This window comes from Ornithorhynchus anatinus, chromosome 9 (assembly GCF_004115215.2).
Source record: "Ornithorhynchus anatinus isolate Pmale09 chromosome 9, mOrnAna1.pri.v4, whole genome shotgun sequence".
In the NCBI taxonomy this organism is placed as follows: Eukaryota; Metazoa; Chordata; class Mammalia; order Monotremata; family Ornithorhynchidae; genus Ornithorhynchus; species Ornithorhynchus anatinus.
The window spans coordinates 61,298,420-61,323,689 of NC_041736.1; the positions used below are offsets into that span (position 1 = coordinate 61,298,420).

The 25,270-nt window shown below is 62.0% G+C and overlaps 2 protein-coding genes across 2 annotated transcripts; one reads left to right on the top strand and one right to left on the bottom strand.

Moving 5' to 3' along the window:
• Positions 1 to 1,358: 1,358 nt before the first annotated feature.
• ABCG8 (ATP binding cassette subfamily G member 8) lies at positions 1,359 to 14,882 on the bottom strand. The gene is made up of 13 exons (XM_029071646.2): positions 14,790 to 14,882; positions 11,318 to 11,419; positions 10,162 to 10,318; positions 8,725 to 8,963; positions 7,441 to 7,573; positions 6,189 to 6,458; positions 5,598 to 5,766; positions 5,422 to 5,502; positions 5,053 to 5,252; positions 4,734 to 4,810; positions 4,169 to 4,436; positions 2,752 to 2,879; positions 1,359 to 1,568 (listed from the first exon to the last, which is right to left on the bottom strand). The coding sequence occupies exons 1-13, from the start codon at positions 14,835 to 14,837 to the stop codon at positions 1,431 to 1,433; spliced, it is 2,010 nt and encodes a 669-aa protein (XP_028927479.1). The 5' UTR covers positions 14,838 to 14,882; the 3' UTR covers positions 1,359 to 1,430.
• A 173-nt stretch (positions 14,883 to 15,055) lies between these two features.
• ABCG5 (ATP binding cassette subfamily G member 5) lies at positions 15,056 to 24,626 on the top strand. The gene is made up of 13 exons (XM_029072268.2): positions 15,056 to 15,266; positions 15,926 to 16,047; positions 16,407 to 16,543; positions 16,825 to 16,923; positions 17,321 to 17,453; positions 18,187 to 18,326; positions 18,915 to 19,044; positions 20,335 to 20,548; positions 21,566 to 21,771; positions 22,347 to 22,485; positions 22,875 to 23,060; positions 23,178 to 23,290; positions 23,956 to 24,626. Exons 1-13 carry the CDS (start codon positions 15,085 to 15,087, stop codon positions 24,147 to 24,149), a joined length of 1,995 nt encoding a protein of 664 aa, XP_028928101.1. The 5' UTR covers positions 15,056 to 15,084; the 3' UTR covers positions 24,150 to 24,626.
• Positions 24,627 to 25,270: the final 644 nt, after the last annotated feature.

The window sequence follows — 25,270 nt, forward strand, 5'->3', positions numbered from 1 at the left end:
GTTTGGGGCTCACAGTCTCAATCCTCACTTTACAGATGAGGTGCTCTGCACAAAGTAAGCGCTCAATAAATACTAGTGAATTCATGAGGTGACTGGAGCGCACAGAGAAATTAATTGAGTTGCCCGTGGTCACAGCAGACAAGTGGCAGAGTCAGGATAAGAATCCAGTTCCTCCAAATCCCCGGGCCCACGTTCTTCCCACTCGATTCATTTTCTGTCTCCGGTGTACGAGAAGGGTGAGAGGAAGGAATTCCTAACCCAATACTCGTTAGGGTTTCCCGGTGCTCACCAAGTCAGCCCGTAGGTCTTCACTCACGGCCTCGGCGGTCACGCAGACCGCCGGGGTCCCGGACCGGCCGGGGGACCCTCGCCGCTTCGGCTCTGGACTGTTTCCTGTAGCCCGACCCTCGGCCTCCGGTTCGAGCGGGGCCGGGATGTCTCTTTCCACCTCCGCCGACCGCTGCGTCGGGTAAGTTGCTCCCCCCCCGCCTGACGACGAGGTGGAGTCTGCCCCTTCTTTGCGATCTGGGTTTCTTCTAGGGTTTCACTGATGCTCAGCAGTGGCCTGACGGCGGTTCGGAAACCTCAACCGAACCTTGGGCCAAGGGGTCGGCGGCCTCAGACCCGGCCGCGCCGTCCGGGAGGTGACGGGCGTGATTCGGTTTCTTACTCTGTTGTAGATTCCCAACCCGTCGGTACGGCGTCCCGCCCCGTAGCGGGGGCTCGGCCGGTGCCGTCGACGCGGCTTACGGCGTCGAGCGTCTGTGGAATCGACGTGGGTCGCGGCGTCTGCCGTCGGTGATTTCTGCCTACTCTCAAGCGCTCGGTCCGGCGCCCTGCACGTAGTGAGCGCTCGATAAATACTACTGAACGAATGGGTGAGGCGAGGGGCACCGGGGAGGCGGAGGAAGCGGGAAGGATCCAAAAGGAAATGGTACGGGATGACGGGATGGAGGTTTCGCCCCGGCCAGGTGGGCAGCCGGCGCGCGGTCCTTCCCCGGGGCCCCGGCCCGATGGACCTCGGGTCTGAGCCAAGGCGGCGGCCGGCGGCGGGCCTCCCGGGTTGGTCTAGCGCCTGGGCCGGCGTCGCATCCCGGCCTTCGCCGGGCAAGAACGAGGCTCGGAGCGGCAGCCCCGGGTCCCGCTGGCTTTTCCCACCGTCTTTGCTGCCATCCTGTGGCTCGCGAGATTCCTGCGGGCCCCGGGAGCCGGCCCACCCGCGGACCGACGAGGCCCGGACCGCCGGGGGTCGGGAGCCGGGGCTCGGACGGGCCCGGCCCGGGCCCGGGGTCAGCCCGCCGACGAGAGGGTGGCGAGCAGCGTGGCCGTCCAGGGCCCGAGCCCGGGGAAGCCTCTCGCCCGGCGGGGCCGGTCCCCGGCCCGGACCCGGGGCCCCCGCCCGGGCTTTGCCAGCGCCGGGTCGGGCCGCGTCACCAGTCCCGGCTGGACGTCTGCCTGATGAACCGCAGGCACAAGTAGTAGAGGAGGAGGAAGGCGGCGCAGAGGCTCAGGAGGACGAGGTGGCAGGCGTAGGGCGGCTGCGAGTTCAGCTTCATGGCGTCGACGATCTGCGAGGGCGGGACAGAGAGCCGTGGGCGACGGACGCCGGGGGGTCGAGCGGCGGGCCGGGCGGTTGGCCGATCGGTTAACCGACCGATCCATCTGTCGGCCGATCGATCGATCGCTTGGACGGGATGACCGAGCGCCGGGGACGCCACGCCGCACCGGCGGCCGGAGACGCCTGAGTGGCGCTCGGCCGGGACTTGGGCCGATTTTTAGAATCAGGTGGAAACCTTCTAGAAATCGGCCTGGGCGGCTTCCTCAGCCAGGCCCCCGCGGAGGGCTCTCGGTTTGGGGGAACCCCCCTACCGGAGCACTTACGAAAATCTCTGGGATGAATTTATTTGTATTAATTCCTCTCTCCCTCTCTAGACTGTAAACTCACTGTGGGCAGGGAATGTGTCCGTTAGGTCGTTAGAGCGTACTCTCCCAAGTGCTTAGCGCAGTGCTCCGCACACAGTAAGCACTCAGTGAATACAATTGATTGGTTGATTACCAGCCCTTGCTTCCCGGGGCCTGGCCTCAGGGGATGCCTGGACCGAGGGCGGCGATGTGTACGGCAGAGCCGGGGGGCTAGCGGGGTGGCGCGACCTGACCGGCGGGGGCAGAGGGCAGCGGATTAAGGGGGGACGGCCTCCTGGAGGAGGTGGGCTTCTAGGAGCGGTGGTAGGCTGCGGTCTGGTGGATTTGAAGGAAGAGCGAGGCACAGTGAGTAGGTTGGCGTTAGAGGAGCAAAGTGTGTGAGCTGGAATGTAGAGGGAGTAGGGCAAGGACGGTTAGGAGGAAGAGAGCCGATGGCCCGCCTTTAAACCCCTCGGGCAGGAGTTCCCACTTGAGGCAGAGGGGTTCTGAGACGTGGGGAGGCAGGCGCGGAATAACGTATCAGAAGAGTAATCCAGACAACAGAGCGGCCTAGGGCCTGGAGAGGGGAGAGGCCGAAGGCCGAGAGGCCAGCGAGGAGGCCGAAGCGGGAGTCGTTTCGGAAGAGGAGGAGAGGTAGAGCCGGTGGGGTGAGCGTCCGGGGGATGCAGCCAGTGCCGAGAAGGGACTGGCGGGATTCGGCGACGGACTGAATATGAGAGTTAACGATGGTCACGGTCAGGTAGGAGGTGCCCTCTCTGCCCGGCCCAGGCCCGGCGGCCGTGCCCCCTCCCGTCCCGTCCCCCACCTCAAGGGCACCCGGGCACTCACTGCCTGGCCAGGAATCGGGATGGTGCCGTTGCCCACCGCCAGGGGAAAGGTGCGGCCCGTGACCTGCACCTGCATCAGCCCCTGGAAGCCCCAACGGAGAAAGGACACCTCGGAAATCCAGGATGGCACTGCGGAAAAGAAGGTCAGAGGTCACTGTTTCCTGAGCGCATGGGGTGTCAGTCGGTTGAGGGTGGTCTGGATGACCCGGGAGATGATGGGGAGGCCACCGTCTCCCCCAACCGCTCTCTCGGGGGGCCCGGGGACCCCTCTGCGAGGACCCTTGACTTCCGACACTGTCCCGGGCCGTGTAAGATGGGGTGGTGGGCCTGGCCTCTGAACTGGTCAGGGAGGTGGAGCATCTTCTGAACAAGGGGAGGCTGGAAGGGTTGGCACCCCTCGGTCGGGAGGCAGGCGGGTGGGACCGGGAAGATGGAGAGGAGAAAAATCCAGGATTGTTCCCCGAATTCCACCCCGGGGCCCCGGGGCTCCTTGGAGAGGGGAAGTTTCCAACAAGCAAGCGGTACTTCTCCCCTCAGCCAAGGGGGAGTAATGGGAATTCATTCCCACTGGGAAGTCCAGCAGATCTAAGGGGTTGTGGACAGATCCATGGGTGGAGCATCCAGGCCGGATCACTGGGGGAGTCGGGGGTGGAGAGGGGACAGTGAGAGGTGTTGGTCGGTCCTCGCTGGGTTACTAGGGGAGAGACAGGGGTGGAGTGGGGAGAGGCATAGGGGTTGGACGGTCCGTGCCGGGTCCCTGGGGGAGAGGCAGGGATCGTTATCGTGACGTCTGTTAAGGGCTTACTGTGTGTCAAGCACTGTTCCAGGTGCTGGGGAAGGAACAGATTCATCAGGTTGGACACAGTCCCTGTCCCACAAGGGGCTCATAGTCTTAGTAGAAGCGGGAAGAAGTATCGAATCCCCATTCAGTATTCTATTGAGTCTCTACTACAACATGCTGCTTCTGGCAGCTCAGCAGAGTAGAGAAGCAGCATGGCACAGGGGATAGAGCACGGGCCTGGGAGTCAGAAGGTCATGGGTTCCGATCCCGGCTCCGCCACCTGTCTGCTCTGTCGCCTTGGGCAAGTCACTTCACTTCCCTGTGCCTCAGTTAACCTCATCTGTAAGATGGGGATTTAGACTGTGAGCCCCACGGGGGGCAGGGGCCGTGTTCAACCCGACCGGCTCGTCTCCACCCCAGCGCATAGTACGGGGTCTGGCACGTAGAAAATGCTTAACGAATACTATCGTTACTACTATTTTACAGATGAGGAAACGGTTGAACCGTCCATCCCCGGCCAGTAAGACAACAAATGGGAGCTTCATCGGGGGGGTCTCGGAGCTCCCACCCGTCTGAGCCCGGGGCAGGTCCGGCTAGCGGGCGGCGGGGGGAGGGACGCGGGGGCTGGCGGCCTCACCCAGCCACAGGTTGCGCAGGCTGATGATGAAGCCGCCGGTCAGGTAGAAGGTGTTGTAGAGGGCGTTGCCGAAGAAGGAGGCGGAGTGCAGGGTGGGGAGGAGCGCGGCGGCCCAGAGCGCCATGGTCCGGCTGCAGTAGACTACGAGCCACAGCAGCCAGATGGTCAGCGCGGCCCTGTGAGGCTCAGGGGCCAGGTCGGTCAGCCCGTAGATGGGGATCCCGTAGAGGAGCACGTAGACGCAGTGCTCCGGGAGCTCCCCCAGGACCTGGGGCCAAAATAAGCGCCGACGGGCTGGTTCCAGGGCTCCCCGCCCCTTCCCCAGCCCCGGGGATCCCGCCTGGCGCCGATGCTCGGGCAGCGGGCGCCCAAAACGGCACTCTGCCCACGGCAGGCGCCCAGGACAGCGCTCCGCCCTAGGCAGACGCCCAGTAAGTGCTACCGCCTGCTAGACGGAGGCGGTAACTCGCTTTCCACTGGGTTCGCCGCTCCCTTCTGGACAAGACTCAGTTCAGTTGACTGCTGGCACCGTGGGAGAGGCGCTCCCTGCCCCGCACCCCGTTACCTTGGCGAAGAAGTAGGGGCCGACGCCATACAACCCATCCTCCAGCTCATGGCACAGCATGGCCCTCTCTGAGTGGCCTGCGGGGAGAGACCGCGTCACTGGCGTTCTATCCCACGCCGCCCACCAACCCCCGGTGCCAGGCCGCAACCGGTGCCGGTGAAGCCCCCGCCTTCACCGGTGCCACGGCTAATGCGGCCACTGATGCGGATGCCACCGGGGCCGCTGCTAACGCGGCCACTGTCGACGCCACCCGCGCCACCGCCAACGCGACCGCCGCCAACGCCCCGCGGTGCACGGGCCCGGGCCTGGGGGCCCTCACTCTTGGCTACGGTGTCCAGCACCACGGGGAACGGGATGAGGGCGCCGATCATGTAGAGGAGGGAGATCCTATCCGTCAGCAGCAGCGTGCTGCTCCCGTGGCCGTAGTAGAGGAACCCAATGATCAGGGACATGAGAAGCGCCTCGGCCCCGTGGACGAGAAGCATCGACAGGTCGCGGAAGTCGTTGGAAACTTGCCGGCTGCGGGCAAGCGGCCCTGAGCACCGGCACGGACCCGTCGGCCGCCCCGTCCGGAGCCACCTCCCCTCCCTTAGCCGGGGCCCGTGCCGGGGGCCCGCCGGGGGCTGCGTCGGACACCCCCGGGGGCCGGTACGGACCCTTGAGATGATAGGGCCCGCGGCCCCGTTACCGGATTAGCGTGGAGAACTGCCGCCAGGCTCCAGGCAGCCGGTCTTCACCGCGGGTCGGCCCGGCAGGGGGGAGTAGGAGTCTGTCGGAAGACAGAGGATGGAGCCGCGGCGGGTTTTACCCTTAGCGTCCGCGGGCAGCTGGATGGATGCTGACTGTCGCGGACCCCGCCTGTACCTGTGGTCTTTGGAGGGTCCCGGCCGGGCCCCGGGCTCCTCTCCGCCACGCCACAGACCGTCCTTGGAGTCCCGCACTTGGCCCCGGAACAGGGAGGACAGCACCTGGACCCTCTCCCTGCTGGCCGCTTCCTGCAGCTCGCCACGCCGGTCGATGCTGGTCAGGTCCACTGAAAGACATCGCCGACCGGCCTCGGGCCGCGGCTTCGGCTGCCCCCAGCCTCCCCGGCCCCCGGACGTGGTGTGGCCAGCCGGGCCCGGGCCCGCGGGGTCTGGCAACCCCCTACCCCCATTGCCTGAGTGGCCACAGTCCATCCTGGGCCAGTCCCACAGCCTGTCAATCGGGCTGCCGGCCTCCTCATCCTCCGGTGCCCTCCAGCCCAGCCCCCGCCCCTAGGGCGTCGGCTGGCCTGGGGCAGTGCCGGCATCTGGTGAGCTGCTGGTGGGCCTTGAGCCCCCTGCCCTATCCCCCGTAGCCTCTCCTCTTTCTCCCTCCCCGCCTCCGGGCCTCGCAGTCCCCTAGGGCCGGACTCGGGGAAGACCACGGAGCCCGGCCCGGTCCGGCCCGCTGGGGCTCGGAATCGAGACCTACCGTAGAAGTCGGCTGGGTTGCTGAAGCGGGGACAAGGGTGGCCGGCCGCTGCGAAATACCGGGCCATGTGGCTGGCCGGGCCCGCGTACAGGGTGGAGCCCTCGCTGAGCAGGAGCACCAAGTCGAAGAGGCGGAAGACGTCCGACCGTGGCTGGTGGAGGGAGAGCAGGACCAGCCGGTTCCCGCGGGCCAGCCGTGCCAGCATCCTCACCAGGTTGTGGGATGTGAAGCTGTCCAGGCCAGACGTTGGCTCGTCCAGGATCAGGATCCCTGTCGCCGCCGACACCCAGGTCACGCCGGTCAGCCACCGCCGCCGGCGGACGATAATGGTAATAGCGACCGTGGCATCTGTCATGCGCTTACTGTGTGCCGGGCCCCGTACTAAGCGCTGGGGTAAATTCAAGGTAATGGGGTCGGACACAGCTCTGTCCCACAGAGCGCTCACAGTCTTAATCCCCATTTGACCGATGAGGTAACTGAGGCATAGAGAAGTTACGTGAATTGCCCAAGGACACACCGCAGACCAGCGTGGCAGGGCCGGGATTAGAACATAGGTCCTTCTGACTCCCAGTCCCATGCTCTATCCACTAAGCCACGCTGCTTCAAGGGTCACGGGCCGGAGTTCTGGTGGGAGGGGGGAATAGGGCACGTCAGCCACGAGGCAGGGTGGGATCAACTGCAGGAATACACGGATTCTCTGCGGGTAAACTGCCAACTGCCTTTCAAACCCTCCTGAAAGGCCTCCTCCAGGAGCCATTCCCTGCCTGCCCCCCACCCCAGGCTCCTGAGCTGTGCCACTCCCTTCCGCCTTTCTCCCTTCGCTCAACGAACATTTTCTTCTCCCTCATTGCCTCCTTGATTCTGAGGGCTCTGCGTATAGTAAGTGCTCTGCCCAGGGGGCCCAGACTAGCCCCAAACCCATTTTTCAGGTGGGAATATGGAGGCTGAGTGATCAGGCCCGACTGGGAGAGAACTGCATTTGAGCAAATTGCAGTAGCCCCAGGCCTGATGAGCCACCCCCTACCCCAACCTACCCACCCACAGTCCCCCACCCCCACCTCCGAGCTCTCCAGGAAACTTCTCCCATCGCCTCACCCTTCGGGCCCCAGGAAGTGGCACCTGATCCTGCCCCCTGCCCCCCGATCACCCAACCCATGTTGTGCTGGAGCTACCTGTGGGGCCGAAGCCCAGAAGGGTCACCCTGGGAAGGAGGGGCCGCCCGGTCCCCTGAGCCCGGCCGCGGAGACCCTACCCGGGTTCCACAGGAGCTGTACGCCGATGCTGACCCTCCTGCGCTCCCCGCCGGACACGCCACGCACGTGTTTGTTCCCCACCCGGGTGTGGGCACACTGTCGCAGGCGCAGCTCCGCGATCACGTCGTCCACCTGCGGCGAGGCCCTGCCGTGGTCAGCGTGGCCCCCTTCCCCACTTTCCCGGTCTTCCTCCCCGGTGGTTCCCCCCGCACCCAGTCACTTGCACGATTCAGTGGACGGTGCAGAGCTCTGGCCCGCTGAACCGTGCAAGTGAGGGCTTCGGCTTCTTTGGTAATAATAATTACGGTTTGTACTAAGCACTGTATGTTGCGCTAGGGTAGGTTCAAGCTAATCGGGTGGGACACGGTCTCAGTTCCGCAAAGGACTCACCATCCAAGTAGGAGGGAGTGGGACTTAATCCTCACTTTACAGATGAGGAAATAATTAGAATAATTAATAATTGTGATATCTGTTAAGCACTTACTCCGTGCCAGGCACTGTAGTAAGCTCTGGGGTGGATACAAGCAAATTGGGTTGGACACAGTCTCTGTCCCACGTGGGGCTCACAATCTCTATTCTCATTTACAGATGAGGTCACTGAGGCACAGAGAAGTGAAGCGACTCGCCCGAGGTCACACAGCAGACGTGGCAGAGGCGGGATCAGAACCCATGGCAATATGATTTCCAGGCCTGTGCTCTATCCACTACACCACGCTGCTTCTAACCGAGGTCCGGAGAAGTGAAACGACTCTCCCGTGGTCCCACGGCAGGTAAGTGGTAGAGCCAGAAATTAAAACCCGGGTCCTCGGACTCCCAAACCCTTCCTCCAGGCCGCATAGGCTGCCCTTCCCGTGGCAGGGGCTGGTTTTGCTAGGAAATCCTAAATCTGGATTTTGGGGGCGGAGGGGGCAGGTGGCCTGGGCCTTCCCTACCTGGTCCAGAATTCCCTTCCCACGGGCCCCTCCCTCCCCACAGTCGGCCCATGTGATCGGGGGAAGGGAGGTAATAGACCATGCGTGTTGGCTGCTGGCCTGGTCTTCCGCACACCCGCTCCAAGCCCGGGACCCAGGGGTCGGGGTCACGCCAGGCCCGGCATTGGTGGGTGGAGGGGGGCCCTCAGCGGGTCGCAGGGACGGGAGCAGTACCGTGGGGGTGGGCATGGAGGGCCTGCCCCCCCCCCCCGCCTCCATTCCCCTATCCTCCACCCCCCTGCAGTCAGCGCAGTGCTCTGCACACGGTAAGCGCTCAATAAATCGCTGGAATGATTGAATGATTGCAGTTACCCGCTGGGCCCTCTGGGCCTCGGAGAAGGTCTGGGGCAGGCGCAGTTTGGCCACGAAGGTCAGGGTCTCCCGTACGGTCAGGTGGGGCAGCAGGCAGTCATCCTGCCTCACGTGGGCCACGGTGGCCCTCACCAGCTGCGGGGTGCTGGGCTGCCCGTTGATCCGGATCTGGCCCGTGCGGACCTGGCCTCCGGAATCCTGGCCCGTGATCACGTCCAGCAGGGAAGACTTCCCACAGCCTGCCCGGGGGGGGACACGGGAGGTGGTCCGAGTGTCCGGCCCCCCGGGATGTGTCCCGGTGGCAGCCTAGGCCTGACCCTCTCCCACCCTCCGATGGACCAGTTGTCTCCTTGCTCCAATCTGCCTGGCTCTGGAGCGGGAATGGGAAAGGGAATGGCAGCGCTTCTGGAGCGGGGATGAAAATGACACTGGATCTGGAGTGGAAATGGCAATGGCTCTGGACTAGCAGTAATAGTATTCAGTGCTTAGTTTGTGCAGAGCACTGTATTTAGCTCTGGAAGAGAAGACCCAGATGGGAATCAGATGGTCACTGTCCCTCAGTGGGCTCCCAATCTTAGATCTGGATCTGGATAAGGGAATGTCAATAGCTGGGGCTGGGGGGTGGGGGAGGGACGACAATAATCCCGAGGCAGGAAAGGTAATGGGCTCTGGGCTGGGCGTGGGAATCGGTCTGGAATAGGGAATGTCAAAGGCTCTAGAGGATCTGTTCAGAGTAAGCACTCAGTGCTTACCACTGATTGATTGATTGATTGATTGGATCTGGAAACGGAATTGGCTCTGGAGACGGAATGGTCGTGGTTTGGGAGCGGGGATGGGGATGGGAATAACTCTGAGGCTGGGAATGGCTAATTAGAGACATGTCTCCAAATGGTGAAGGCTCCTGGAAGCTGAGTTGGGTTTTTTAAAAATATTTTTATGGTATTTGTTAAGTGCTTACTATGTGCTGGGGCCTGTTCTAAGCACTGGGGGGTCTAGGACTTACTGATGTGCACATGCCCTTTCATCCCTCCTGGGGCAGGGCGGGGGGGCAGAGACAGGATGAGCCCCCGGACAGCAACAGGTTCATCCATCCTTGGGACTGCCCGGCTGGTCCCAGTGGCTTTGGCGACAATCATCCATTTGGGTGGGAGGAGTCATTCAGCCAGTTATTCGTAATTACTGAGCTCTTACTGTGTGCAGAGCACTATGCTAAGCACTTGAAAGAGTGCGATATAACAGACACAGTCCCTGCCTACAGTGAGCCTACAGTCTAGAGCGGGAGATGCACGTTAAATGACGGATATATGCGTACGTAAGTGCCGTGGGGCTGGGGGGGGGATGAATAAAGGGAGGAAGTCAGGGCGACACAGAAGGGAGTTGAAGAAAAGGAAAAGAGAGCTTAGGGAAGGAAGGAGGAGGGCCAAGCAGCGCAGGTACCTGAGCTCCCGATGATGGCCAGCATCTGCCCACTTTGCACTTTGAAATTCAGATTCTCAATGGCCAGGGACCGGGAGTCCGGCCCTGGGGTCCAGGGCCACCACAGCTTGGGCTGGGCTAGCTGTTTGTACCATGGCATCTGGGAGGACCTGTCCAGCTGGAGGGCGCACACGGGTACATAAACAACCCACAGGCACACATCACACTAGCAACACACGACACGGACACCCCCAGACTCGGACACGTGGGTTGGCCGGCTCCCACTGGACGAAGCCGAGACCTCCGTCTGGATTCCCGGAGCTCTAACCCCCCTGGTCGGGGTCTCTCCCCCACCCCCCAACCCCCTGCGGAGGAAGGAGGTGGTCCTGTCGGGGGCATCCGCCCTTCCTCTCTCCCTACGTGCTGCCCCCACCCAACAAATGAATCAGGGGGTGTCGATGGGGACCCAAGGCCCCAGAGGTCCCAGGGCACGCATGCGCGTACGTGCGCACACATGCGCATGCGTGCCCCTTGCAGCCGGGACCACTGCCGTCCTTCCTAGCTACCCCGGGGACTCTCGGGCCGGGTACTGGGGGTCAGAAGAGCCGGCTGACTGCTGGTCTCAGCCCTTCCCTCCTTGGCCCAGGTCACTGCCGCCGTCTCTGGCTCTGGCCGCCTCCACTTTCGCAACTGGAGGGACCCAGCTCACCTTGCTGGAGTTTGAACGTGGGCTCGGCCTAGTTTCGGGCCAGAGTTGAGTCCACGCGCACCCCGGCTCCTTTCCTTCCGCCCCAGAGAGATCCGCTCAAGGGTGAGATCCCAAGACACCGGAAGCTCCAGTCTCGGAGACCCTGATCTCTCGGTTCCTCGGGGCCTGGAGCTCCTCTGGGCTCCGATTTTGGGGCTCCCCTGGATTCCGATCTCGGGGCTCTGCCAGGTTCTGATCTTGGGGCTTCCCTGGGATGTGATCTTGGGGCTCCCGTGGCCTCTGAGGTTGGGACTCCTCAAGGCTCTGAAGTTGGAGCTCCCCTAGGCTCTGATCTCTAAGCTCTTCTGAGCTCTGATTTCTGGGCTCTGATCTCTGAACTTTGAGCTCCTTAGGACTCCGATCTCCGAGCCTCCGCCCCCACCCACCCCTGGAGAAAGCGGCCCATCGTGGAACCAGCTAGACGCCTACCTGGTAGTTGAGGTTTTGGACTTCCAGGGTGTTGGATTGCCCAGTGTAGGTGAAATACAGGCTGTTGTCTGGCTCCGAGCTGAATAAGCCGTCCTGGAATTCCTAATGAATTGACACCGGTGTTTATGAAGTGCTTAGAGAAGCAGCATGTCCCAGTGGATGGAGCACGGGGCTGGGAGTCAGAGGGGCTGGGTTCTAGTCCCAGCTCTGCCACTTGTCTGCTGTATGACCTTGGGCAAGTCACTTGCCTTCCCCGAGCCTCGGTTTCCTCATCTGTGAAATGGGGATCCAATACCTCTTCCTCCTCCTACTTAAACCGGGAGCCTCACGTGGGACAAAGAACTGTGTCCAACCTGATCAGCTTGTCTTTCCCCCAGTACGGTGTATGGGACATCGTTGATGCTTGACAAATACCACAGTGATCATGTATAGTAGGAATAGTATTTATTGAGTCCTTCCTTCCTTCCTCTCCTCTCCTCCCCTCCCCTTCCCTCCCTGTGGTCTGGAGGACGTGAAGGAGGAGAGGGTTTCAGGCAGGAGGGAGAGACAAGATGGAGGCACGATAAGTAGGTTGGCATCTGGGGAGTGAAGCGTGTAGGCTGGGTTCGACTTTGAGCCCTGGATGGGACAGGGACTGTGATTGTTCTGATTGCATCTACCCCGGAGCTTAGTACTTAAGAAATGTCACAGTTCTTATGGGTTTAATTATGGTACTTGTTAAATAATAATAATAATGCGTGGTACTCAAGTCCTTACTACGCGCCAAGCACTGTTCTAAGCGCCGGGGCAGCTACAAGTCAATCGGGATACTCAGATCGGACCCCGTCCCTGTCCCACCCGGGGCTCACAGAATAAGAGAGAGGGCGCACAGGGAGCTTATATCCCCCTTTTCCAGATGGGGAAGCCGAGGCCCTGAGGGGCTGAGCGTCTTGGCCTTGGACCGGCTGCAGGCCCCAAGGCGGAGCTGAGATTGCAAATCCCGAGTCCCGATTCCGCCACCGGCCGTCGCTGCTGTTCCTGCGGGAGCCAGAGATTTTCAAAGGGCGGCGCGGGGCCGAAAATAATAATAATAATAATAATAATGTTGGTTTTTGGAAGGAGCGTGGCTCAGTGGCAACAGCCCGGGCTTGGGAGTCAGAGGTCATGAGTTCTAATCCCGGCTCCGCCGTTTGCCAGCTGTGTGACTTTGGGCAAGTCACTTCACTTCTCTGTGCCTCAGTGACCTCATCTGTAAAATGGGGATGAAAACTGTGAGCCCCACGTGGGACTTGATTACCTTATCTCCCCCCAGCGCTTAGAACAGTGCTTTGCACATAGTAAACGCTTAACAAATACCATCATCATTATTATTATTAAGCGCATACTATGGGCCGAGCACTGTTCTAAGCGCTGGGGTAGATACAGGGTCATCAGGTTGTCCCACGTGAGGCTCACAGTCTTCATCCCCATTTTCCAGGTGAGGTCAATGAGGCCCCGTGGTGCGGGGAAGGTGCTGGGGCCAGGGGCCGCTGCGGGAGTAAAGAGGAGGGGAGAGGAGGAGAGGAACCTTGGTTAAAGCGGGGCCGGGACAGGCGCCGCCCCTGGCCTTGATGCTGAGCCCTGCGCCGCCCCCGCACCGCCCCCCTCGCTCTTCCAGCTGTCCCGAAATTATAATAGTAATAATGTTGGTATTTGTTAAGCCCTTACTATGTGCAGAGCACCGTTCTAAGCGCTGGGGTAATTATAGGGTCATCAGGTTGTCCCATGTGGGACTCACAGTCTTCATCCCCAATTGACAGATGAGATCACTGAGACACCGAGAAGTGAAGTGACTGGCCCACAGTCACACAGCTGACAAGTGGCAGAGCCGGGATTCGAACCCATGAAATGATCCGGCCGGGCCGGGGAGGGCAGGGGCAGGGGCAGGAGCACCGCACTGAGCCGCACCGATCCGTCGGTGCCCTCCTTCATTCATTCGAACGTATCGATGGAGCGTTTCCTTCATTCATTCGAGAAGCAGCGTGGCTCAGTGGAAAGAGCCCGGGCTGGGGAGACAGGTCGTGGGTTCTTATCCCGAGTCTGCTGCATATCAGCGGTGTGACTTTGGGCCGGTCACTTCACCTCTCCGAGCCTCACTGTCCTTATCCGGAAAATGGGGATCAAGACTAGGAGCCCCACGTGGGACAACCTGATCACCTTGTAATAATCACAATGTTTGTTAAGCGCTTACTATGTGCCAAGCACTGTTCTAAGTGCTGGGGTAGATACAAGGTAAGCAGGTTGTCCCACGTAGGGTTCGCAGTCTTCATCCCCATTTTACGGATGAAGGAACTGAGGCACAGAGAAGTGAAGCGACTTGCCCGAGGTCACACAGCTGACAAGCGGCGGAGCCAGGGTTAGAACCCATGACCTCCGACTCCCAACCCCGGGCTCTTTCCACTAAGCCACATTGCACGCTTAGTACAGTGCTTGGCACATACTAAGCGCTTAACAAGTGCCGTCATTATTATTATTATTCACTCGTATTTATTGAGTGCTTCCTGTGTGCAGAGCACTGTACTAAGCGCTTGGAAAGTACAATTTGGCAACAGAGACGATCCCTACCCAACAACGGACTCACAGTCTAGAAGGGGGAGACAGACAACGAAACAAGTAGACAGGCATCCTGTGTGCAGAGCACTGTACTAAGCGCTTGGAAAGTACAACCCAGCAATAAAGAGAGACAATCCCCGCCCTCAACGGGTTTACCATCTAGAGGGAGGGAGACGGGCATCCAAACAAGTAAACTTCTGCTTCCTGCCGGTGCCTTTGGGGGCCGAGTCCTTTCTGGAGTTGCGGGGGGGGGGGGGAATGTCCTCCAGGAAGCCTTCCCAGCCTAAGCCCCACCTTTCCTCATCTCCTCTCCCTTTGCTCTTCCCCCCCTCCCAGTCCCACAGCACTTACATACATAAACCGTCATTTATTTGTATCGATGTCTGTCTCCCCCCCTCTGGACCGTAAGCTCGGTTGGGACAGGGAACGTGTCTGTTTATTGTTATACTGTAATCTCCCAAGTCACCGTACGGTGCTCTGCACGCGGTAAGCGCTCAATAAGTACGATTAAATGAACGAATGACTCGAACCCGCAGCCTCGACGGAGAGACGTGTCCGAGATTCGGCTCGTCTGCCTGCCTGTCCCGACCCCTTCCCCCGGCTGCACGGCGATCCCTGCCCTCTCCCTCCTTCCCGGAGGGGCTGTGGCAGAAGACCGCCCCCCCAATCCTGGGGCCCAGGACCCTCTTTGTCTCTATGGCCGAATTGCACTTTCCAAGCGCTTAGTACAGTGCTCTACACGGTAGGCACTCAATAAATACGACTGAACGAATGAAGGGTTGCCCGGCCTTCCCGGGGCCTAGTCCACTGGCCCGCGGTGACCCCGCGGCCGGGGGAAGGAGGGCGAGCCGGGGTGGTGGGGCCCGCGGGGGGGAAGGGGGGGAGGAGAAGGGACACTCACCGCCTCCCGCGCCGGCCTCTCGCTGCCCACCGGGTCGAGGACGGCCATGCCGCTCCTGCCGGGTCACCCTGCTGGGAGGCCCCGCGGAGGGTCCTTTCGGGGGTGGGGGGAGGGTCTTGGCCGGTGTCGCCGCCTCTCCTCTGGCCTCTTCTCTGTGGGTGCCCGGGGCCGGCGTGGGCGGGGACGAAGGTCCATCAGATAACGGTGGCAGGGTTGGCCCAACCCTGGCGGGGCTGGCCCAGGCCCAGAGCCCCGTGCCCAGACCGAGCGGGAGAGGACACCGGGGTAGCCTCGGATGCCGTCGCCCCCCTGCCCCCGCCGCCTTGCCGAGATGAGGGAGGCGCCGCCCACAAACACCCCCGGGGGACCCCTCAGCCGAAAGCCCCGAGACCGCGGCCACGACGACGCGGCCGACGCCACCGACTCCTCGCCGCCCCCCTTCAGCTTCAGCATCCACGACGCCTCCTATGCGGTCAGGTCAGGGCCGGTCAGGGCCGGGCCGGAGGGGGTCACCACCGCCCCCAACTCACCCAGACCCCCCCCCCCCGCTCACCTTCCCCCTCGCTGTGCCTTCTTCCCTGGGCCCGTGTGTGCCGGGGCCGCCTGGAGGGAGGTGGGAGTGACCGGTTGGAGAGGGAGGGGGGCCGGTCCGCGGGATGGGAGGGAGTGGGCCGTGACCCCGACCCCTCCTGGCTCCCCCGAACTCCCCCACACTCCCGACCCCTCCTGTACTCCTTGCGTCCTCTGCCCCCGACCTCTCCCGGTCCCCCGACCCTTCCTGCCCTCCTGACCCCTGGCAGCACCTGACTTCCTGACCTCTCCCGCCCTCCCCCGGCGCTCCGGGACCCCTCTTCTTCCCCTCCGCGGTCCCCGACTCCCTGCCCCCTCCTGGCCCTCCCGCTCGTGTCCCCTCCTGAACCCCCCAACCCTTTCTGATCCCCTGGGTATCCCCTGATCCCACTCCTGGCCTTCTGGCATTCCCAAATCCTTTGACCCTCCTTGACCCCTGGGAAGCCCCAACCCCTCCCCCCTCCTGCTTCTCTCTCAGCTCCCACCCCTCCTTCCCCTTCCCGCCCCCTGCCGCCCCACGTCCCCCGCCCCGGCACCGCCGTCGCCATGGGCTCCTTCCTCTCCAGCGAGCGGGTCGGGCCTTGGTGGACCGCCGGGGTCGGAGGGCAGAAGTGGACACGGCAGATCCTGAAGGGCGTCTCGCTGTACCTGGAGAGCGGGCAGATGCTGGGGGTCCTGGGGAGCTCAGGTGCGCCGGGGGTCCGGTCCGGTCAGCGGCTCCGACCGCTTTCAGGCCGAGGCCCGGACTGGCTTCGCTGCTGCGGCCCAGCCACCGGGGACCCGGCTGGGGCTGGGGAGACGGGAGGGCAGTGGGTCGGGGACGCTTCCGGGCAGCGTCTGTGGGTCCACCTCTTCGGACCCCACTCTTCCCATCCCATCCCATCCGCTCCCCTCCTGCGCCGCCCTGCCCCGCCCTCCCCGGGCTACCCCAGCTCTTCCCCCCGCAACTCCTCCCGAACTTGGCCAGCGCCGTACCTGTTTCTGTCCGGGTCCCGCCTCAGGGCTCCCTTCCCTCCCCGGCTCTCCCGACCCTCCCTCCCGCGACAGGTTCCGGGAAGACCACGCTGCTGGACGCGCTGTCGGGGCGGCTGAGGCAACGGGGGACGTCGGTGGGGGACGTGTGTGTCAACGGCCACCCGCTGCGCCCCGACCGGTTTCAGGACTGCATCTCCTATGCCCTGCAGGTGGGGGCCCGCACGGCTACCGGGCGGTGTCCCGGACGGCGGTCTAGGTGCCGCAGGGTGATGTGCCATCCGTGCAGTGTAGGCACTGCCCTGTGACTCCCTGGCCGGACAGTGTCGCCTGCAGAGGGGCATCCCGGCCGGGCGGTGTAGAAACTCCGAGGGGCATCCCGGCCGGGCGGTGTAAATGTTGCAGTGCGGTGCTCCGACCAGACAGTATAGCTGCCGCAGGTCTTCGGCGTGGGGCCGGACTGACTTCGGTGTCCTCTCCGCCGCTGTTGCAGGAGGACACTTTGCTGGGCTACCTCACCGTCCGGGAGACCCTGATGTACACGGCACAGCTGGTCGTCGGCACCGGTTCCCCTGACTTCTTCCGCAGGAAGGTGGGTGAGCGGGCGTCGGCTGACGCCCTAAGCCCCCGAACTATGCTCTTCTCTTGGGGAGAAGAAGTCCACGCCTCAGTTTACCCCATCAGTCTTCGGGCCTCTCATTTCAGGGGCCACCCCACCAGCCCCCCGGCCACATGTGGATTCCCTGGGGCTCCCAGCCGGCCCTCCCCACGGGGACTCGAGGGCAAAAGAGCTTGAGGGGAACAGGGTGGGGACGGGACACTGGGTGGTCACTCTGTGCCCTCAGAGAGAGGCGTGGCTATTCGGTGGACATACCGTACTCTGTGCCCACGGACAGTGGGGTGGCCATGCGGTGCGCACACTGACCGTGCTCTGTGCCCGCAGGCGGAGTGGTGGCCACGGTCAGGCTGAGCTTGTTCCGTGCCCACAGGTAGAATCGGTGATGGCGGAGCTGAGCCTCAGCCACGCGGCGGACACGCTGATCGGGAGCCATGCGACCGGAGGCATTTCTAATGGCGAAAGGCGTCGCGTGTCCATCGCGGCCCAACTCCTCCGGGATCCGAGTGAGTGGCTGGCCCGTGGAGCCAGGCCATCTCTGGGCACTTCAGGGGGCCCCAGAAAGCGGGCCCTTCTGCTCTCGTGTGGGCGCCTGGTGGACACGTGCTTCCCAGCTGTGGGTTTGCTGAGACTATGGGCTCTTCCCTCCTTAAAGGGGGGCAAGCATTGTGAGTTCCTCAAGGGCACGGCTCACGTCTGCCAACTACTGCAGTCTCCCAAGCTGGTCGGGAGACCCGGAAGCACCCTCCAAACCGAGATGCAGCCCTTGGAGAGGCGGAGTGAACTTTGGGCGATGGTGACTTGGGCACCGTCTGAGAGTCCTCCTCCCCGATTCCCCCGAGAACCGAAGACACAATCAGCATTCACGGCCGTGAGCCTGCCGGATGTTGTTGCGGGCCATGGCAGCCCAGGCCAGTGCCCATCTGCAAGGTGGCTGTCTCCAGACCACTGAGCTCTGCAGGGCAGCAGGTTCCTCCCTGGGAACAGGAGGGGGGCATTTTCTGGGAGAAGGCCGGCTCCTCCTTTGAATTGGGTTTTGGTCCGAGTGGGCAAGAGAGCCCGGAGAGGTTTTCCGGGCAAGGCCAGGGGACCGGGGAGGTTTTCCCGATGAGGCCATGGGTCCGGGGCGGTCTCCTGGGTGAGACCAGGGGTCTGGGGAGGTTTTCCAGGTGAGGCCAGGGGTCCGGGCGTGGCCCGGAAATCTCCGCCCCAGAGCCCCGGGATTCCCGATGATTGCAGAAATCATGCTGTTGGACGAGCCGACCACGGGGCTGGACTGCACGGCGTCGAGGCAGATCGTCACGCTCCTGTCCACGCTGGCCCGCCGGGACCGGGTCGTCGTCCTCACCGTTCACCAGCCCCGCTCCGAGCTCTTCCAGGTCGGGAGGGGGCCGGCGGCCCAGTGGGCGGCCGGAGCCGGGGCTCGTGGGACTCGGGCGAGGGCCCGGGTCAAGCTTCCTCTTCAGGGGATCAGCCCTCCCTCCGCAGTCCCCGGGAGGCCAGGGGAATGTGGATGTTCCAATGCCCGCTACCCCTGCTTCGGTTAGCTCCTCCCTGGGAGTGAGGAGATGGGGATGAGAGGCGGTGTGTCCATGCAGAGCCCTCAGAGAGGCCACTCCCCACCGCGGCTGCTCCCCAAGTATTGGAGAAACCAAAGGTCACTAGGTGGCCTGCACCAGCTGCCCAGTCAGGCTCTCCGGAGTTGGGTCCTGCTCCCGAGGCGAAAGGGTAGTAGGACAGCGGCCCCCAGCTATAGTGACCGGGCAGACACAGAGGTCACGGGGGCGGGCTGGGGGTGTGACTCCCGCCAGCACCGTCGCAGCCGAACCGGTCCTTTCGGCCGTGGGGGACTGCCCGCTGCGGCCAGAGTTCCATCCCCTCTGGGACCCGACGGCCGCGGCCGAGGTCTGGGGGACCGCCTGGCAGAGACCAGCGGGGTCACCTGCCACCCTTGGCCTTTCTGCCAGCTGTTCGACAAGATTGCCTTGATGAGCAGCGGGGAGCTGGTTTTCTGTGGGACTCCCACCGAGATGCTGGATTTCTTCCGTGACTGCAGCTACCCGTGTCCCGACCACTCCAACCCGTTCGACTTTTACAGTGAGTCCCCGACATTGCCCCCCCGGGGCCTGTTGACGTGTACCTTAATAACAAGAAGAAGAAGTATGCTACTTGTTGAGGGCTTATTAATAATAATAATAATAATAATAATAATGTTGGTATTTGTTAAGCCCTTACTATGTGCAGAGCACTGTTCTAAGCGCTGGGGTAGACACAGGGGAATCAGGTTGTCCCACGTGGGGCTCACAGTCTCAATCCCCATTTTACAGATGAGGTCACTGAGGCGCAGAGAAGTGAAGTGACTTGCCCACAGTCACACAGCTGACAGGTGGCAGAGCCGGGATTCGAACCCATGACCTCTGACTCCAAAGCCCATGCCCTTTCCACTGAGCCACGCTGCTTCTCTATGCTTACTATGTGCTGACCACCGTTCTAAACTCTGGGGGCAGGGAGGGGGTGTGACTCTTGCCAGCACCATCACAGCCGAGCTCTGAGCTAGATACAAGTTAATCAGGTTGGACACACTCCTGTTCCCACATGGGGCTCACACTCTTCATTCCCATTTTACATCCGAGGGAACTGAGGCTCAGAGAAGTGTAGTGACTTATCCAAGGTCACACAGCAGATACATGGCAGAACCCAAGTCCTTCTGGTTCCCAGGCCCATCCACTAAGCCACCCTGCTTCTCCAAGCCTTGCTTCTTGGGGATGGCGGGAGTGGGAAGGGTGGATCGGCCATGGCCTCGGGACGCCTGGCTCTCACCGCCCCTGGTACTGGACCTCTCCCTGGGGCTCCGGTCATTCCCGAAACCCGAGGCCATGAGGCTCCCAGAGACCCAGGTGCCCCACTGAGCTTCGGCTCCCTGGTCCGCACGCATGGGACCTCCGGGGAACCCAGACACGTGCCCACCTAGGGCGTTGGCCTGGGGTGGGGTCAGCCCGTCTGTCAATCGTATTTATTGAGCGCTTGCGGAGTGCAGGGCACCGTACTAAGTGCTTGGAAGAGTACAATATTGGAGAGCAGGGGTGGAGAGTAGGATCATAGTCAAGGTTTGGGATGGGATATGGGGTCAGGGGCCAGGTTTGGAGTCGGGGCAGTGGTCGGGGCTTGGGTTTGGGGGGGCTGGGTCAGAGGTCAGGTTTGGGGATAGGGCGGGAAGCAAGTCAGTCAATCATATTTATTGAGCGCTTACTGTATGCAGAGCACTGTACTGAGCACTTGGGAGCGAGATTGTGGGGATAGAGGTCAGGGCCGGGTTTGGGGATGGAGTCAGGGGTCAGGGCGGGGGCCGGTGGCGGTGGAGACGCTCAGGCGGGATGACGATTCCAGTGGACCTGACGTCGGTGGACACGCAGAACAGAGAGCGTGAGCAGGAAACAACCCGGGGGGTCCAGCTGCTGATCGCTGCCTTCCAGAACTCAGCTGCTTACCTCCACACCCTGGAGAGCATCCAGAGAGCCAAGCGGCCAGAATCCTCCCCGCCGACTCCCCTCAGGACCACCCAGCCGCCGGGGACCCTCTCGAAACTGGGAGTCCTGCTCAGGTAGGGGGCGGGGGGGCCCTCTGGGCTCGTGAATGGAACGCGACTCCCACCTCAGGGCTCGGTCTGTTCCCCTTTCTCTCTGACTGACAGACCTTTGGCTTGCAGACTCCCCACCGTCGGTGACAGTGCTATTGTACTTTCCCAGGCACTTTCCCTGCCACCCTCTCCCTCTCCCAGTGCTCCCCAGCTCGCACTCTTCACTCCCCGTACCTGTGCCTCTCCCTCCACTTCCCGCCTCCGACCCCCTGCCTGGAGCTCCCTCTGCCTTCACAGCCGTCAGAACTTCCTGGGCCCCCGTCTCCTCCCGGAGGCCTTCCCTGACTCAACCACCCCCCTTCCTGCCCCTTCCTGGTGATGTCTCAGCGCTTGGGAATGTGTCGGTCTATTTGTTATTTCTTTCCTTAACTGGCTTTTTGCCTTTCTGTGGTTGGTATCTATTTTCTCATTATTGCATATTTGGCAGCGCGTGCCCCCTCGTCACCTCTATTAGCCCATCGGTGGGATTCGCTGAACGTAGAACACTTTACTAAATGCCTGGGAAAGACGTGCGGTAACACTGTCGGTGGCCAGTGGTATTTATTGAGTCTTTTTGTCCTTCTCGTGCACATACGTACATATCTTTAAATTATTTATTATAAATTAATTATTCCTATTAATGACCGTCTTCCCCTCTAGACTGTAGTAAGCTCGTTGTGGGCAGGGACCGTCACTGCTAATTCTGCTGCGCTGTATTCTCCCAAGCGCCTGGTGTGGTACTCTGCACCTAGTAAGTGCCCAGTAAATATGATTGTTTGATATCCAGAGCACCGTACTAAGCACTTAGCGCTGCCCCTGATCCCTGCCCACGAGGAGCTTACAGTACTCAGACACCGACCCTGCCCTCAAAGAGTTGGTAATGATCTGGTTGTCGTCCCCCCCCCCGACCCAGTGCCGTCACCTAGTAGAGCCTGGGCACTGAGCCCGGAGAGTAAGGGCAGACCCGACCGCCAGGCCTGAGCTCGGGGTGCCCTCTTGCAGGAGAGTCACGCGGAACCTGCTGAGAAACAAGCTGGCGGTGACCATGCGCTTGTCTCAGAACCTCATCTTTGGCTTGTTCCTGGTCTTCTGCCTCCTCCACGTGCAGAGCGACGTGGTGCGGGGGGCAGTGCAGGACCGCGTGGGGCTGGTCTACCAGTGTGTGGCGGCCACACCCTACACGGGGATGCTCAACGCCGTCGCCCTGTGTGAGTATGCCCGCCGGGCCTGGCCTGGCTCCTGGGGAGGGGGCCGTGCGCCGGGAGGCTGAGGGAGACTGGGGGCCCGCGGGGGGCAGATCAGGACAGGAGGGGCCTGGGAGCGGAGCCAAGGGGCGCCTCCCAGCAGGAGAGGAAGCCTACGAACTCCCAGCTGGATGAGGGAATGAGACGAGGTGCTGGCAGGGGCTGGACGCCCAGAGCCGTGGGCTCAGAGGGGGCTCTCTGCTCATCCGTACCCAGAGACCAACCAGCCAGACGGACTGAAAGAATGAGTCTGGTTGGCCGTGGGCAGCGGGCTCTGACCGTGAGCATCGACTGTGGGCTCTGATCACGGGCAATCACCTGTGGGCGCTGACCGTGGGCACCGATCGAAAGGTCCTGACTGGGGGCACTTAATGTCGGCGTGAGCCGTGAGCACTGACCGTGAGCCCTGACTGCAGGCTCTGACTCGTGGGGTCTGATCATGGATTCCGATCACGGGCTTTGATATGGGCTCTGTCCACGGGCACCGACGTGTGGGCGCTGACCGCGGACACCGACCGTGGCCTCTGACTCGCGGGTAGTCCCGGCCTTGCGCGCCGTCAGTGACCGGGAGAGCCAGGACGGGCTGTACCAGAAGTGGCACATGGCGCTGGCGTACATGCTGCACCTCATCCCCTTCAGCGTCATCAGCGTGCTCCTCTTCAGCAGCTTCACCTACTGGTGAGGGGGAAGCCCGTGGCCCTGCCCCCCATCCCCTGCCCTCGCTAGATGCCCCTGCCCTCGCTAGATGCCCCTGCCCTCCGTCCTCTGCCCTTGTTCGATGCCCCTGCCCTTCTTCACCTCTCACCCTCCCCTGATGCCCCTGCCCTGTGTCCCCTGCCCCAACCCTGCTTCAGCCTTCCCTCCCCTGGGCATTCTGGGAAGGGTGGCCAGAACCAATGGCTTCGTCCAACCTGGCAAGTGTGGGGCCGGAGGTGATCTCTCCCAACCCCCTGGCTCTCTAGACTTCCTGGTCCCATCCTCATCCCGGAGACCGGAGGGCCGGGGGTTGAGGGGGAGGCTCGGCGGGGGGCCTGGACGTCATGGACGGACCCTCGCGTGTCTTCCAGGACCGTGGGCCTGTATCCCTCCGCCGCCAGATTCGGCTACTTCTCAGCCGCCATCCTGGTCCCGCACCTGATGGGCGAGCTGATGACCGTGGGGCTCCTGGCCCTGGTGCGAGACCCCAACATGGTGAACAGCGCCGTCGCCCTGATGAACATCGCCGGCGTCCTGGTCGGGTCCGGGCTGCTGAGGTGGGGGCCGGGGGGACCCGAGGAGGGCCCACTGGGAGGTAGATCCTCCCCTCGCCCCATCCCCTCCCCGTCCCGGGGGCCCTCACCCGCTTCTCCTTGCTTCTCCTCGGGCCGCAGGAGCATCGAGAATACGCCCCTCCCATTCCAAGTCCTCAGCTACCTCACCTTCCAGAAATACGGCAGCGAGATCCTCATCGTCAACGAGTTCCAAGGGCAGAACTTCACGTGTGGTGGGTGCCGAATCGGCCCGGTGCCCGCCCCCAGAGTGGGCGCGCTGCGGGGGCAGAGAAGCGTTTTCTGGGCCAGCTGGGCTTGCTCCCAGTTTCCCCCCGCCTCAGCCCTGGAAGCCGTGTGGCTAAGGGCCCCCCTCAAAGTTCCTCCACAGTCATGGACCCCGAGTTTTGCTGAGCCCTCCAGGCCAGTGGAGTCTGTTGGGGAGCCCCCCCCCCCCCCCCCGGGCCAACTCGTCCCAGAGACCAGGAAGAAGCTCTTCCAAATATCTAACAATCTCTTACTTCTTGTCTGGTACTCAGAACCCTGGGGGAAAACTGGCCGGCAGCCCCCTGCTCTCCACCCACCTCCCCACCCACCTTCCAAACGCTCTTCTCCCCCAACAACACAGACACAACCCGTCTCCCCGTGAGACTTCTCGGAACTAAACACTCCATTCCTTCTCCCTTGGTTCACAGGACCCATTTTCTGACTCCTCCTAGCCCTCCTCCGCACTCCCCTCCTCCTGCTACTCCATGTTCTCCTGCTTCTCCTCGCCCTTCTCCTCCTCACCCTCCTCCATACCCTCTTCCTTGCCCTTCTTCTCCTCTTCACCCTCTTCCACGCCCTCTTCTTCATCCTTGTCCTCTCCTTCATCTTCTCAGACGTGCCGTTTCCCCTGCAGGCAGCTCCAACACGTCCATCGCCACTTCCCCCTTCTGTGCCTTCAGCCAGGGCGACGTCTACATCGAGCGAACCCGCCCCCAGGCTCCGGCCCGCTTCACCAGCGACTTCCTGATTCTGTACGCCTTCGTGCCCGCCCTGGCCGCCCTGGGCCTGGCCGGCTTCAAGGTCAGGGATCGCCTCATCGGCCGGTAGAGAGCAGCCGCATCTCCTCCAGCGGGGCCCCCGAGCGCTGCCCTCCGCCCACCCGGCAATCTTCTCCACTCTGCATCTTCAGTGACTTGGCCCGATTCCGGCATTGACTGCTGCCTCCATGGCTGCTTCTCGCTCCAAAAACTTCCGTTGAGGACCCGAGTTGGCCCAGCGGGTGGTGGGCCTAGGATATAACCTCGGCCTCCCTCCAGGCCTCCACCGGGCCCTCGACCGATCCAGCCCGCAGATGGAATCGAAAGTTTGGGAGAACTAGGGAAACTCCGAGGTGGTTCTGGTCCCCGATGCACTGAGTTCCAGATTTGCAGGAGAGGGCCCCCGTCAGAGAGCGGAGAAGGGGAGCTCTGCCGGATTGCCACGGCCGGGCCTAAGGGTCAGGCTCTCCAGCCGCCTTTGGGCAAGTCACTTAACTTCTAGTAATAATAATAATGATAACTGCTGTATTTGTTAAGTGCTTATTATGTATCAGGTACTGTACTGAGTGCTGGGGTGGATGATACAAGATAATCAGGTTGAACTCAGTCGCTGTCCCGTATAGGGCTCCCGGTCTCGATCCCCATTTTCCAGATGAAGTGAAGCGACTTGCCCAAGGTCACACAGCAGACAGATGGTGGAGCTGGCATTATAACCCAGGACCTTCTGACTCCCAGGCCCGTGCTCTGTCCATAGGCCATGCTGCTTCTCTGTGCCTCAGTTTCTTCAACTGTCAATCATATTTATTGAGTGATTGCCGTGTGCAGAGCCTTGTACAAAGCCCTTAGGAGAGTACAATATAACAATAAACAGATTCCTCGCCCACAACGAGCTTACAGTCTAGAGGGACAGTAAAATGGGGATCCAGTATCTGTTCTCCCTCCTACTTGACTGAGAGCCCCATGTGGGACAGGGACTCTATCTGACCTGATTAACTTGTATTTAACCCAGCACCTAGAACAGTGCTAGATATATAGGAAGCGCTTAACAAATACCATAATGCAACCCCTCCACCCCCCGAAAAAAACCTCCTGGTTTACGTATCTTCAGTAGGGGCTTCCTCCTCTCTGGAAGTGACTGTGGTTCTATCTCCCCCGCTAGCCTGTCAGGGCAGCGACCATGTCTGCCACGTC